Here is a 15654-nt window from a genome sequence, read left to right as displayed (position 1 = left end):
GCACAAAAAATAAAATCAAGAATCAACAAATGGGACAAATTCAAACTAAAAAGCTTCTCAGCAAAAGAAACAATCAATGAAGTGAACAGAGAGCCTACAGAATGGGAACATATTTTTACCGCAAGCACATCAAATAGAGCACTAATCTCCATGACATACAAAAACCTCACAAAATCTTTTTTTTTTTTTTTTTTTTTTTTTTTTTAAGAGAGAGAGAGAGAGAGAACTCCAATATTCATTTTTTAGTTTTCGGCTGACACAACATCCCTGTATGTGGTGCCGAGGATCGAACCCGGGCTGCACGCATGCCAGACGAGCATGCCACCGCTTGAGCCACATCCCCAGCCCCCCTCAAAAATCTTAACAGCAAAAAAACAAATAACCCAATCAATAAATGGGTCAAGAAACTGAACAGACACTTTGCAGAAGAAGATATACAGTCAATCAACAAATATATGAAAAAATGTTCAACATCTCTAGCAATTAGAGAAATGCAAATCAAAGCTACTCTTTAAGATTTCACTCAAGTCAGAAGGCAACTATTAAGAATAAAAACAATAATAAGTGTTTGTGAGGATGTGGGGAAAAAGGCACACTCATACATTGCTTGATTGGACTGCAAATTGGTGCAGCCAATATGGAGATTCCTTGGAAAACTGGGAATGGAACCACCATTTGACCCAGCTATTCCACTCCTCCATTTATATCCAAAGGACTTAAAAGCAGCATTCTACAAGGATACAGCCACATCAATGTTTATAGCAGCATAATTCACAGTAGCAAAATTGCAGAACCAACCTAGATGCACTATAGTAGATGAATGGATAAAGAAACTGTAGTATATATACACAATGGAATGTTACTCAGCATTAAAAGAGAAAAAAAAATCATGGCATTTGCAGGTAAATGGATGGAGTTGAAGAATATTATGCTAAGTGAAGTAAGTCAATTCCAAAAAAAAAAAAAAAAAATGCTGAATGTTCTCACTAATATGAGGATGCTAATCCATAATGGGGATGGGGGGTGGGAAGCATGGGAGGAATGGAGAAACTTTAGATAGGGCAAAGGGGATGAAGGGAAGGGGGCATGGGGGTAGAAAAGATGGTGGAATGAGATGGACATCATGACCCTAAGATTTCACTCAAGTCAGATGGCAGCTATTAAGTATACATATGAATACACAAATGGTGTGACTCTACTTTGAGTTCATCCAGAGATATGAAAAATTGTGCTCTATATGTGTAATATGAAATACATAACAAATTAGAATAAAAAAATAAATGGTTGCTAGTACTATGACACCACTTTTTTTTCCAACATAAAGATATCATGTTAAGAATATTAATACTTAAAGTCTGAAAAAAGAAAAAATGGCTTTATGGCATTTGCTGATAAGTGGGATGGAACTGGAGATTATGATACTAAGTAAAATGAGCCAGAATTAAAATGTCAAAGATTGAATATTTTCTGATACGTGGAAGCTAATCCAAAATGGGGGGGGGGGATAAAAAAATAAAATTGTAAGTAAATAGCAGAAAGTAGGGAAGGAAATGGGGAGAGGAGAGGAAAAGGGAAGTACTGGGGATTGAATTAGAACAAATTATATTCCATGCTTTTGTAATTATGAATCCTATTGTTATGTTAGAAGAACCAATAAAAAGCACATTAACACTTAAAACAGGTAATTAAGAGATAAAAGGAAACTGTCAATGAACAGAAGAAAATTATTTTTTCTATCTCACAAATATTAACTGAGTACCTGTTATGTTATAAGCACTACTTTAGGTGCTGTTGCTATAAGCAGTAAACAAGACAGTCAAACCTGTTTCATCAAGTTTAGTTTCTAGTAGGGAGGATGTAGGTAAAGGAGAAAAAGTTTGGAGACTGAATAAGGAAGCTGGTTTAGTTAGGGTGATTAAGGAAGCCCTCTTCAAAAAGGTGACATATAAATAATGACCTGGATAAAATGAGGAGGTAAGACACTTGAAGAGTATTCAAGAGAAGAGAATGACAAAGATGTAGCAGGAAGGTTTGTGAGGCTCTGTGGAGATAGGGTGATGGGGATAGACGGTAAGATTAGAGAGAAAGGAAGTTCATATCCAAAACTCACACCACTCCTACCCTGAGCACACTCATAACCTTATTTCCTATTTTTGCTAAAAAAAAAAAAAAGAAGCAATAAAAAGTGAACTTTCAGAGGTTGCCACAGGAAAACTCTATTGTGCAGGACCATGTGTTTTAGAGCTAGAATGCAAGCGTAAGAAACCTAGTATCACTGTTCAACTTCTCGGTAGTTCAAAATAGTCATCCAAAACAAAGATGATAACTGTTACCAACCACACAAGACTATTAGGAGCATTACATTATTAAAATGAGTAGAGTGCTTAGAACAGAGCCTGGTACAGAGTAATCATTGTGTTTTGATTATTATTACTTGCATGAATGAACTGTATTGTTCTAATATAAGTCAATCCCCTGTCTGTAAATGGATCTTATCTCTTCTTGTCACTTCAGACCCCATTCTAGTAATTAATCCCCTTTTCTCTTCCCCTCTCTATTAAATTATTCACACTGGCACACAAACCTCATGGATCTTTCAACTTAAAAACCAACCACTATTTCTTTTCTTTTCTTTCTTCTTTTTAAAATAATTTTTCAGTTGTAGATCGACACAATACCTTTATTTTATTTATTTATTTTTATGTGGTGCTAAGGATTGAACCCAGTGCCTCATACATTTGAGGCAAGTGCTCTGCCACTGAGCCACAATCCCAGACCCCAACCACTATTTCTTGACACATTATTTTCACCTGGCCTCTGGGTCACTTCCCTCTCTTTCCTCCTCCTTCACCATATTCTTGGGGTTCCTTTATGAGTTCTTCCATATGTTCTTGACCTGTAAATATTGTACGACCTTAGGGCTTAGTCCTCAGATCTATAGTTTACTTATGCAACTCTTAACATTCTTTCATCCAGTCTGGTTACTTAAAACATCTCTATGTTGTTAATTTTTAATTTTTTATTTCTAGCTCTAATTCCTCTCAATTCCAAACATTTATTTCAACTGCCTACTTGAGATTTCTTTGGTCCACAGAATAAAACTATAAAAATATATTTGTAGATTTAGTAATTCAATGGTAGAGCATTTGTCTAGCATGTGTGGAGCCCTGGGTTCAATCCTCAATGCAGGGAAGAGGGGGGAAAAAAAAAGGAATATACTTCCAAGAACTTCTAGAAATCCTGCAGCATTGAAACCAAATTATTTAAGTAAATTACATTAATTAAGAATTAGCAATTCAGGAATGAAACAGATATAAATAATTTACTGCAAATATTTTTACTGGAATTATCAATGATGACTTGCACTTCTGACTCAAACTTTTAGCCCACAAGATGCTATCATTCTGAATAAAAGGTAATAAAAAAAGTGCAACAGTTAAGGACACCTGGCTTTGGAGAAGTTGGCTTCATTTCAATTCTGAAACTCCCACATTCTAGCGATAGCAGTTTTGTGCCTGTCCCTTTTCTATAAAATGAGATTTTAATAATGGCAGTTACCTTTTAAGGGTTTAGTAAGGATTTAATGGCAGTAAATTGGAAAAATGTAGTTAATGTCTGGCACCTGGTGCTATATAGGTGCTTGCTATTATTTTCATTATATTCTTACTATACATAAATGTCTTGGATTCTTTGATGATCATGCTGATATTGTGATTTTTTTTTTTTTCTTTTCACTTGTATGTCTGTGTTAGTGGTAGGGTTCAAAGGGAGTTGGAGTCAGGGTGCTCCATTAAGATGAGCCTGGCAGCACTTTTATGCTGGAATGTTCTGGATGTATGAAAAATCAATCTCTTCCAGTCTGAAGAGTTGGAAGGGAAGGTTCATTATCTACAAAGCCATGTTATGTTACTCTTGAATGGTATGGTCCTATCTAAACTGCTGAACATAGTCTTCTTTGAATAAACTGTGCTCTGCCTTCCATTGTAGAGAAACCAACAATCTCTATAAGTGGTAACAACACTTATATTGTGCTTACTATGTGCCAGGCAGGCAGTAGTACTGTTCTATTTACACACACACATACTGTTCTATTTACACACACACACACACACACACACACACACTCTCTCTCTCTCTCTCTCTCTCTCTCTATATATTATATATATATATATATATATTATATATATAAAATACACACACACATATATATACATATATGTTAATTTTCACAACTCTATGAGATTTTATTATTTATTATAATCCTTATTTTGTGGATGAGGAAACTGAGGCATACAGAGGTTAAGTGATTTGTTTCAGGTTTTGTGAGTGAAAGAATCTTTTTTTTTTTTTTTAATTTTTGGTCTAGGATCTTGCTAAGGGTCTTACTAAATTGCTGAGGTTAGCCTCAACCTTGCCATCTTCCTGCCTTAGCCTTAAGTCACTGGGATTACAGGGATATGCCCATCAAGTGAAGGAATCTGACTCAAACCCAATCATTATGGCTCAGGCTCTCTACTGATAATCACTACAACATTACTTGGCTATCAAATGTCATTCTCCCTGTAATAGCCTTTTCAATTTAAAATGCATTTTTGTTGTGAAATAATGATATTAAAGTCACAGAACACATAATGGTGGCTGAATAACTATAGCTAAGGGAGGATAGTAAGATAAGGAAAGCCTAATGTCAAGACTTTAGAAACTGCTTCATGTTTATTAAGTGTGTACTGTACTCATGCAGACCTGTCTGTGGGCATGCCCAGATGAGAGAACATTCCAGCATAAAAGTGCTGCCAGGTTCATCTTAATGCTACTAAGGGATTTGTTTTGTACGTCTAAGAAGAAATATTTATTGTATGTATCCTTTCTCCCTAAATCTTAATTATTCCTACCTGAAATGTTTTTCAAGGAATGATTTTAACCTTTTCTCTTTGTGTATGCATTTTAATATGTAAGTATCAAGTTTCTACTTTCTTAGGGCCTGAACTCCATCTCCTCTGCTCCTGTGTTCTCAAGAGTGCCTTCTAAAATGAATGGACATGCGCCATATGCAGAAGATCACTGTGTGGCAGGGTGAAAAACCAGGCTGCATATGATTAATACATAAAGGAGATAAAGATTTTCACATACAGCTGCAGAACATAATTTCAAAGAGCCCACAATGAAGTGTTTTGGATTTTATAACAACCTGGTGAAAAGTTATAAAAATAACATGAAAGGAAGATCGCAGCAAGGGAAGGGACCAGAAAAAAAAAAAAAAAAATTCCAAGATTGTCAAGGCTAAAAATGATATCCAATTTTAGTGTGATGAAATTTTTTTTTGCTCACAAAAATTTACTGTGTGCTAGACTGAACCGTTTAGTTGAAATAATGTATAGAGATCCTTTCTGCACTTCTAACAAGGTCATATTAAGAGGGCACATCTTGGGCTGGGGTTGTGGTTCAGCAGTGAAACATGCGCCTAGAATATGCGAGGCCCTGGGTTCGATCCTCAGCACCACATAAATAAAATAAAGGTACTGTGTCAAAAAAAAAAAAAAAAAAAAGGATACTTCCCCTTAGCAGTCTGTTTATCTTCTAGGGTGATACATTCTGGCTTTGCTTAAAAAAATCAAGCAATTTCTCTTCTTCATTTATGTACTTGCAGAAGCATGCTCAGATTCAGATACTACCAGCTACCACATGGCCCTTGAGCAATTCAACTGTTTTTTTGAGATTCTGTTTATTCATCTATAAAGCAGGACTGAAATATGAATCAGATGACAGAATATAAAATAAAACTTTTTGTAAACTGCAGAACAACATACAAGCAATACATTGTAAGCACTCAGCATACTGATGAAATGAATTAAATGCATGTACATCATTATATTCTTATGATGACATTAAATATCTAAAAATGTCAAAACAAAGGAAATATTTTAATACTGATTTGTTTTATTTCAGTTCTACTTTTTCAAAAACCAAATGTTATTAAATAGTTTATGAAATTAAGGGTCGGGTATAGCTTAGTGATAGAGCACTTGCCTGGTATGTGTGAAATTCCTGGCACCAGAAAAAAAGGGGGGAGGAATAATTTAAGTAATTAGCAAAACAAGAAGTAATTTCCTTCCATGTTTCATTTCGAAAAGAAAAAAGAAACTTAATTATCATAGAAGTACATTATATTTTCAAAACTCTGACTTGATATCAAGTTTGAAGTTTAGGGGAAAAAAATAAAGAAACAATTATAGAAGATCTATAGTATGCTGGCTCCTAACCCAACCCAAACATGGGCAGAAAAAAATTAGAACTGAGTAAAAATTTCTCATTAAATCCATCTCTTTGTGCATATACATGATATATATCTAATACAATTTCTTTAAAGCCCACTTTTACCTTCGGTAGTCAGATTAAAATATATAGTATGAGAAAAGATGACATTATTTTCCTATACAGACATAAATTGCTTAATGACAAGGCTCATGGTTACATTGTTAGTGACATTGTTATGTGAATATCACAGAATGTACTTATCCAAACCAAGATGATTACTATGTAATTAGGTTATATAATCTTATGAGACCACCACCCTATATGTGGTCTGTTGTTGACTAAAACATCATTATGTGATGCATGACTTTCTGTAAATAACTTTACTGAAAGTAATGGGAAAAGACTGGATGATTTTAATACTCAATAATTATTGGTTTACTGGATGGATACACAAATGAATGAGTGTTTATAGATTTTTTATAATTTGGCATTATTCAAAAGGGACATCTTCTGCTGGATGCTGTGGCACACACTGGTAATCCTGGCTACTAAAGAGACTGTGGAAGAAGGATATCAAGTTTGAGGCCAGCCTGAGTAACTTAGCTGTCAAAAAATCAAAGAGTTAATTAAAAAGAAAAAAAAAGAAGAAAGGGCTAGGGTGTAGCTCAGTGGTAAAGTATGCACCTAGTATGAGTGACACCCTGAGTTCAATTCCCAGAATCAATAAAACAAAAGGGACATATTCCTTTTGTAAACCAACCTGTGTGGCTTAGCTGGTTCTCTTCTTCAGCTGGCTTTCCCTATTGCTGCCCTTGTTGCACATTCTATGGTTTTGCATTTGGACTGACCTTCAGATTTATATGACCCATCTTTCTTCATTCTTAGCCCCTGACCAAAACATTTCCTTTAAGTGTTATTCATTTAATGATAGTTCATTTAATCAACAGTCTTGGGCAATAACTCTTCCCAGAATGATCTGTTTCTTGGGCCCCTACCTTACACGCCCACTCACATTATCTGTACCTTTGTAAATGAATAAACAAATAGGATAAATCCTAACCAACCATGAAAATCCCTCATCTTCCTGACCCCATATATATGTATCTGCATTAGTATTTACTTGTCTTCTCTCCTTATAGGAAGAAGGCATCCTGACTCCTTCAAAGTCAAATCCCTCCAAATATGCTCCCGATTCTATCCTTGCCTTCTCAAGGACTTCACCTGTGCATTTATCTCCCCTAGTTTCTGTATATTCTCTATTAGAGCAACCCGAAAAGGATTAAAGCAAGTCTTCAAAGTTTGTATCTAAAAAAACAAACAATAAACACCAAACCCAACCAAACCAAAACTTAATTTTTATTTACCCATATTCAGCTACTACTTTATAATATAACTCCTGGAAAACGTTCTTCACTCTCAATCTCTACTTCCTCAACACTCACTTGTACTTTACTATTAACCTACTGAAACTACCTTTAAGATGACCCAATGTTCTCTATACCTCAATGGTTTCTATAGGACACTTCTCTGTATGAATACTGGCACATGACATTATCATCTCTCTCCTTTTATGCATTTTTTCTCCACTCTTGGTTTACAAGAGGCCTGTGATAATTTTTTCCTAATTCACAGATGTTCCTTCTCAAGTTCTTAAGCTTTTCCCTACTTTTCAGGTAATACTTCCTCCAGAATGACTGAGTAATAGTCGTTTTTGAAGGTTTCACCTGACCATAGGCGAATCTTCTTATCAACGCTTTCTATTTCCAGTACCAATGTTTCAAGTACCATTTACATGCTACTGATTCACAAGTATATATTTGTACTCTGATAGCTCTGATTTCTCATACTCATGGCTAAATGTTAACCTTACACCTTTGAATATCTACTTGACATCTCAAAGTGATTTTGCCCAAAATAGATCTATTTACTTTACTTCCCACCCAAACATACTTTTCCTACATTCCTAACTCAGTAAGTATCTGGTCTTCTCCCAGAAACTCAAATCTAAAACCCCAGAGTTAGGCTAAGTTTCTTCCTTATTCAAATACATTAGCAAGTCTATTTTCAAAATAAATCTAAAGCCCAATCTCTTTTTTCCTTCCAGTTCTATTAGTGGCATCCAGTCTAAACCATCATCATCTTTTGTTTAGATCCCTCTGCAAAAGAGGTCTCCAAGTTTTCACCAATGCCTTTTTTTAACCTGTTTTCTTTCTCACTTCCACTTTTCCCTCCTTTGCAATGCTCTTTCCCCAGTTATGCCTTACTCCTCATTCTACAGTACTCAGCTCAAATATCATCATCACCCGAGAGAGGCCATTTTGCCTATCCTCTGTAAACCCCTCTTTCCCCTTTTCCTCCTACGTATATTCTCTATATTACTCTATTTCTTTTAAAACATTTACTGAATTTTCATAGTATGAAAACTTTTCTATGTAAAAATCAAACATGTGTTAAAAATAGACTCCTTGAGAGATTACAATTTTGCAATTATTTTTATTGGTATTTCTCTCTAACCTAGCAGAATGCCCAGCATCTGGTAGGCAACCAAAATATTTCCTGATACAACGAATAAACACAGAAAAACACTTTATATGTGTGTGTGTGTGTGCACGCGCGCGCGCTGATTCCAGAAAACTGGCTACCCCAAGAAATCAAACTTTTTAACTTACTCTTTGAATCCTATCAGGACTTCTGCAATTTGACCAGATTTTACATGCCAAATGAAGCACTTTGGACAGAGAACAAGGAAACTAAATGCTTCACATTTCTCCATTATAAACTTTGTTTTAGCCACAGGATAAGGCTAAAATCCCTCATCATCTAGAAATGACGGCAAAGGTATGTTAAAAAGAGTAATATGCTAAGTTTCCACTTCCCTTTCCAATTCCCAAGCATCTCACATCCTATAACAGACTTTTTTCATCTCAATCTCTTTTTCTTCAATAAAATGTCAGTGCTAAAAGGCTATAACAACCAGGAAATAATTTTAGGCAATTTTGACTTTCTTGTTGAGAACTATTCTGGCCCACTGGTCAATAGGACAAGAAACAGGGGAACTTCATAAAATCCTTCTCTTTACAATGCCAGCTTGGAGTTGTTGCAAAAGTGAGCCTTTTGGGATTCATGTGTGTGGTATAAAAATTAGGGGAAGGCAAAATGCATGACAATAAATGGAAAATATTTATTTTCAGTGTCTCTGTACTGACTTGTTCAAGTATGGCCTAAACTTTACCAAACACATTGACATATACTAACAGGTAAGAATAAAAAGAATGAGTGGTGCATTTGCAATGGAAACAAGGCTCTTTGGATACTGGAAATGAGATACCAGGTAGTTTAGGGTTTGAAACAAAAAGGGAAGAAAAAAGCTGGCTCTTACCTATAATCAAGCATGATAAATATAAAAGATATAAAATGAAACACAGATGTTTACTGAACAGAAAAAGTTGTTATACCATAATTGCATATATAAACTTTAAAAAGTATATATAGATCAACACAAATTCATTTCATACTTTTAATTCTTCATAGTCTCTGTAGTGAGAGACCTAGAGTGGATGTATTATAAAAATGTAGCCAAAGCACAAGAAGATGACTATTCCTCTATTTCCCTTTCATTTTATAGAGTGCATTTGACTGGCTATCAGGATAATTCCTAGAAAGAAATCCCCATTAAAATGTTTAAGTTAACCACATTATCAAAAATCTCCTATGATGCAATCATTCTTTACGTTGACCCTTCCCAATATGATCAATGGTTGGACCTCACAGGATGGAATTGCTTATAAGCCAGAGAGAGCCATCCAAATTCTAGCAATTTAAAAAGAATCATCAGTTTACATTGTTTCCACACATGTCATCCTTTTCTTTAGATTCCAAATGAATACTACAAATTTAGACTGGGCTTACCTAATCTTTTAACTTCTTCAGCAAAGTACGGGTCATTCAAATCAACATCAGGGGGAAGTTCATCATCACTGGTTTCTTCAGCAAGAGTCTTAAAGTTGAATGTAAAAATACACAATTACCTTTTTATAAGAACTATGTATACGGAGAAAAATTATACATATTTCTTTTGTATCAAGTAGTTTAATCTAAAATTAAGCTTTTAGCTGGATGTGGTGGCACATGCTTGAATTTCAGCTACTCCAGAAGCTTAAGTAGGAGGATTGTAACACATATCTAGCAATATATATACTCATATATTTCTTTACTTATAGATCTAAACTATAGCTAGATCAAAATGCTGAATACCATGGCACATAGCCATGTATTGGTTTCTTCAGAAATAATTTTTCGGTATCAAAACTGAAGTCACTGATGGAAAAATATTTTTAACTTTGAAATGAGTCTAGACTTAGTCCAGAAAGGGAAAAAGTAAAAGTATAAAATAACCTGAAAGTTTGCACTACACGGAATCAAACAGAATGACTGCTTAAAGTCTGAGTGACTACTTCATTGACCACTTAAAAGATCTACTTGAAAAGCTTCCCATAAACTAAGAGCTTAATCACTTGGAGAGTTAATCCATTTAAAAGAAATTTTAATGCCTAACTAATTTTAAAGGAAGTTTTAGAAAAGAAGAGAGGTACCATATCAATGGGGGCAGGGCTTTTACCCCATAGCTTCATTTTGCTATCCATTTCTACAAACACTGACCAGGCGGTAGGAGAAGACAAGGGAATGAGGTGAGAAAAGGGAAAGGGGAGATATATTGTTATGTTGTGTGCTTGTGTGAATATGTAACAATAAATATGTAACAACAAATACAATCGTTGTGTGTAACCACAATGCACCAATACAAAAAGGTGGAAGAGAAAAAAAAATTTTCAAACAATACAAACTCAATTTTAAAAAATGTGCTAGAGATATAGCTTAATGGTAAAGCACCCTGGGTTCAATTGTTAGTTGGTCTGATTCAGACCAAACCAACCAAACAAACAAAACAGCCCCACAGAATGGAATCTTTCTGTTTTATATCTAGATATTAACTAAACAATGTATTTGATGTTCACATTTATATGCTACCTAAATCAAATACATTGTTTAGTTAGAGTGCAGTATTTGCAGTGGCTCTGTACTGTACAACATTATGAGGCCTGTTGCAATCTTAACCTGGTGCAATTGTGCCTCTTCATTCTTAAAATTGGAGTGACAACATGGTCTACTCCAGTGGGTAGCTAGTTTGAGATAATGGATACCAAGAACTGGTGCCATGTGGTACAGAGTTGGTATTCAATAAATATTTGATCATGATTATCACTGATACCTTCTGTTTCTTTTTCAATCTTTTCTTCTCTTTCTTCTTCTCTAAAAATTGTTCCCAAGGGGTCAGTTTATCCTTTCCTTCCAATTTGTTTTTGACCATTTCTTCTGCACTTTCTTTAAGGCCTAAGGAAAAAAATCCAAATAAGTTAGTTTAAAATTATTTAAAAGAATATAAAAACAAAGCAAATGTAAGTTATGCATATTTAACAGAGTAACAAGATAATATGCAACAATGAACATGTATAGTACCTGAAGATCACAAAATGACAGGGAGCCAACAAACTTTCCTAATAACCTTAATAAATCTAATGATGGAATCAAAAGAAATCAACAAATTCAACAAAAAGTCAAACCACTAAGGAAACCCCCCTTTTTTTAGGTTCAACCTTTATTTCTCTAAGTTGTTTTGAGCAGCCCTACCCCCATTAATATGGTACCTCTCTTCTTTTCTAAAACTTCCTTTAAAATTAGTTAGGCATTAAAATTTCTTCTAAATGGAATAACTCTCCAAGTGATTAAGCTCTCAGTGTATGGGAAGATTTTTTTCAAGTAGATCTTTAAGTGGTCAACGAAGTAGTCACTCAAGACTTTAAGCAGCCATTCTATTTGATTCCATTTAGTGCAAACTTTCAGGTTATCTTGTACTTTTCCTTTTTCCCTTTATTGGACTAAGTCTGGACTCATTTCATCCACAAATTCAAAATACATTTATTGTGTATCCAGTGTGTTCTATACTTGGTGCTCTGTACTGAACTTGATGACTGCAACAGATCCTTTCCAACTCTGCAAGTTTTCTGTATATAGAAGAGTCTATCAAATTTCTTAAAGTTAAAAATATTTTTCCATCAGTGACTTCAGTTTTGATATTGAAAAATTATTTCTGAAGAAAACAATACATGGCTATGTGCCATGGTATTTAGTATTTTGATCTAGCTATAGTTTAGATCTATAAGTGAAGAAATATATATATATGCTGAATCTGTTATAATAGTTTGGCAATAAATAAAAAATTTGAAGCAAAATCTCAGGAAATGACTACTAATTAATTGAATAAAATTATCTTTACTTGCTTCTGTTACTCAAATGTGAGCCTGTATTCCTGGAAACTACATGTGACTAACTAAAATTGATTAGAAAACCAATCCCAACTATACCCCGGAAGCAAAGAATTATGACAATTTCCCTTCAAGTACTCTGGAAAGCCCCATGGTTAAGATAAAAAGGACCATCAACTCCATATTCTAGAATTTGTTCTTGTATTTTATAACAATCTAGTTCCTATATTCTGCTGTTCTTGGTTCATGTTTCTAGATGTTTTATACATTTCTTTATTTTGTAGACCAATCATATGGAGGATAATCAGGAGATGAATTTCCAGCTATGCAGTTTCCTAGCTGTGTGTTGGTAGATAAGTTATTAAATGTTTTTAGGCTCTTTATAAATATCAGCAAAAAAGAGAATTATATAATATTCTTTGGATTTCACAGGATTTAGAATGTATCTAGAAGATGATGTGGATTGACCATATCTCTCTTGAAAGGAACATTTCAAATTATTTTATTTATTTTAAAAAATGGATCCTGTCATTTAAATATATGAAGTCCCACCCTACGCCACCCATGTCCTCCAAAAATTCTACCCTCCCCCCCAAAAAAATCTATTATCAAAGGGGACAGCAGAGGAGTTACATTTATTTTACTCTGGCAATATTGAGGTCTTCCAAGATTGGTCAGTCCTGAGGCTGACCCAACCCTTCTCACCCGACTCTAGTTTGGGCCTCAGGTTCCCTGTATGCAAAATGAGGCTGGTATATATCAGAAGTATGCAATCCCTCCCTCCCAATGCACTTTTTTTCTCCCTCAAAATATCTCGTAAGGGGGCTGGGGTGTGGCTCAGTGGTAGAGCGCTTGCCTGGCATGCATGAGGCACTGGGCTCGATTCCTGGCACCACATAAACCTAAAAACAAAATGAAGTCTGAAACAGCTGGAATGGATGCTCTCTAAGGTCCCTTCCTTCCTTGGCTTTTAAGCTAAGACTTAATCTCTAAATTTCTATGACTTAGAAAAGTATTAAGTCATATGCATACTCAAGGTTATGAAGATTTGTTCGTATGACACACTGTTGGTAGAATTTCTGATTTATTGGATGCCAAATCAGAAACGTAACTTTCATTCAAATATCTCTTATGAGAAAAAAAGCTCATGCTACTAAATAGTTTTCAGGAGAAATATGAAAGATACAAAACCAATGTTCATATCTATGGATGATGCAAAAAAAAATAGCACATAGGAAATGTAAATTGAGAGCCTCATTTTGGAGAAAGCAGCAAATTTTTTTGATAACACAAGATGATTTTTGATAAAATAAGATGATTTCAAATAACAAAATAAAATAATTTACATAAATCACATGTGAACCAGCATATAATCAACCTGATCTCAAATTAAATGCATAGTACTGTGTTAATATATGATATTTAAATAATAATCTATTATATTTTATTATTTCCTCATACATTTGGATTTTATTACTTCAAAATATTAAGAAAGAGATTTTTCTCTTTAAAAAAAATTGTTCTTTTTAGATATACATGACAGTAGACCATATTTTGACCAGAGATTTTTTTCAACAAGAAAGCATTTCTTGGGCTGAGACTATAACTCAGTAGTAAAGTGCTTGTCTCACAGGTGTGAAGCACTGAGTTCAATCCTCGGCACCACATAAAAATAAATACATAAAAAGACATTGTGTCCATTTACAACTAAAAAACATTTTTTTTTAAAAAAGAGGAAGCATTTCTTAATTAATTTTGATTATCAAAACTTAAACTAGTTCAGCACAATGGTAGTTCCGTATTATCTATTTTAGGTAATTACATCATTGGAGCTATGGATACCTTGAGAATTTGATGAAAGCAACAGATCATGTCCCTGGAAGACTATGTGGTTATTCAGTGATCATCTTGGTTTAAGGATCCAAGGGCCTCTGCAAAATATATTTACAGGGGCTAAAAAAGGGTCTAGAGAAAAATGAAAAAAGTCCTTCAGTTTCTATACTAATTAGCAATGACATTTGTAGGTTCTGCATCAGAGTTTGTCAATTTTAGCTCTATTGACATTTTGGACCAGAAAATTTTGATGTGAAGGGCTATCCTGTCCACTCTAAGATATTAAGCAGTATTATCTGGTGATGCGAGTAGCCCTATCTATGACAATTAAAAATGTCTCCAGACACACAGAGGGACAAAAATCACCCATGGTTGAGAACCACTATTCTAGACAATGATTAGAGACAATTCTACACAATATTTAAGCACAGTGCCAGACACATAATAAATAATTAACTAACAAACAGATCAATTAAGATCTGTCAGGAAGGAAGGATTCTTATTTCAAGCCAAGTGTTTGATCTTTCATGTTCAAAAAATATTCACCCTGGTTAAAAATGAATCTCAAAAAACTTTAGGGTCAAAACAAATGGTCTTTATCCTGAAGTGGTTTGTTTGGAAAATATTTACTCCAACAAAAAAATGAATCTCAAAACTAGAAGGTCAAAATAAATGGTCTTTATCTTTAAGTGGTTTATGTCATTCTTTTTTTCTTTTTAACTGCTAGGTCTAGAATTCATGAAATATTTATTCTTAAGAAATAATATTTTCTGGTACTTAAGTTTTTTTTTTTTAAAAAAAAAACAATAAGTAAATAGTATCTTAAATTAAATACAATCTTGAATTTTTTGCCTGGCTCTCACTTAACATACCAAAATATAGGAGAACAACAAACACATTGCAATGAATTAACACACCATGATAACTTAAAAATGCTTTGTTCTCATTGTCATCATGAGGTCATTTAAATCTTTTGCCACAAATCACAGTTGTTTATGTTCAAAGTCTTTAAAATATGTCTATCCCAGAAGCCTGCTGGCAAATGCACAAGAACATTCTTCAGAGTTTTAGTTGCATTTGAGAGAAGCCATTTTGTGACTGAAAAACAACTTCTTTTTTTAAAAAATTGTTTTTATCTTTGCACACATTTGTTCTAAAAAATTTAAAGTGTATATCCAAGGACTGCCAAATTAGTTAAAAATAACAGCAATAATCTTACAAATAAACTGTAAAACCCCCTTTC

At 34.2% G+C, this 15654-nt stretch overlaps 1 protein-coding gene across 3 annotated transcripts in view; it reads right to left on the bottom strand.

Annotated features, from left to right (window-relative positions):
• The window catches only part of Esf1 (ESF1 nucleolar pre-rRNA processing protein), a 72353-nt gene that overhangs the window by 13631 nt on the left and 43068 nt on the right, over positions 1-15654 (bottom strand). For all 3 annotated transcript variants that reach the window (XM_076848948.1, XM_076848947.1, XM_076848946.1), the window contains exons 10-11: positions 11525-11646; positions 10165-10252 (exon numbers count right to left, since the gene is read on the bottom strand). In XM_076848948.1, coding sequence (XP_076705063.1) covers positions 10165-10252; positions 11525-11646 — 210 coding nt within the window. The remainder of the gene's footprint in view (positions 1-10164; positions 10253-11524; positions 11647-15654) is intronic.

This window comes from Callospermophilus lateralis, chromosome 3 (genome assembly GCF_048772815.1).
Source record: "Callospermophilus lateralis isolate mCalLat2 chromosome 3, mCalLat2.hap1, whole genome shotgun sequence".
Lineage (NCBI taxonomy): Eukaryota > Metazoa > Chordata > Mammalia > Rodentia > Sciuridae > Callospermophilus > Callospermophilus lateralis.
This window is presented reverse-complemented; position numbering and strand designations above follow the sequence as displayed.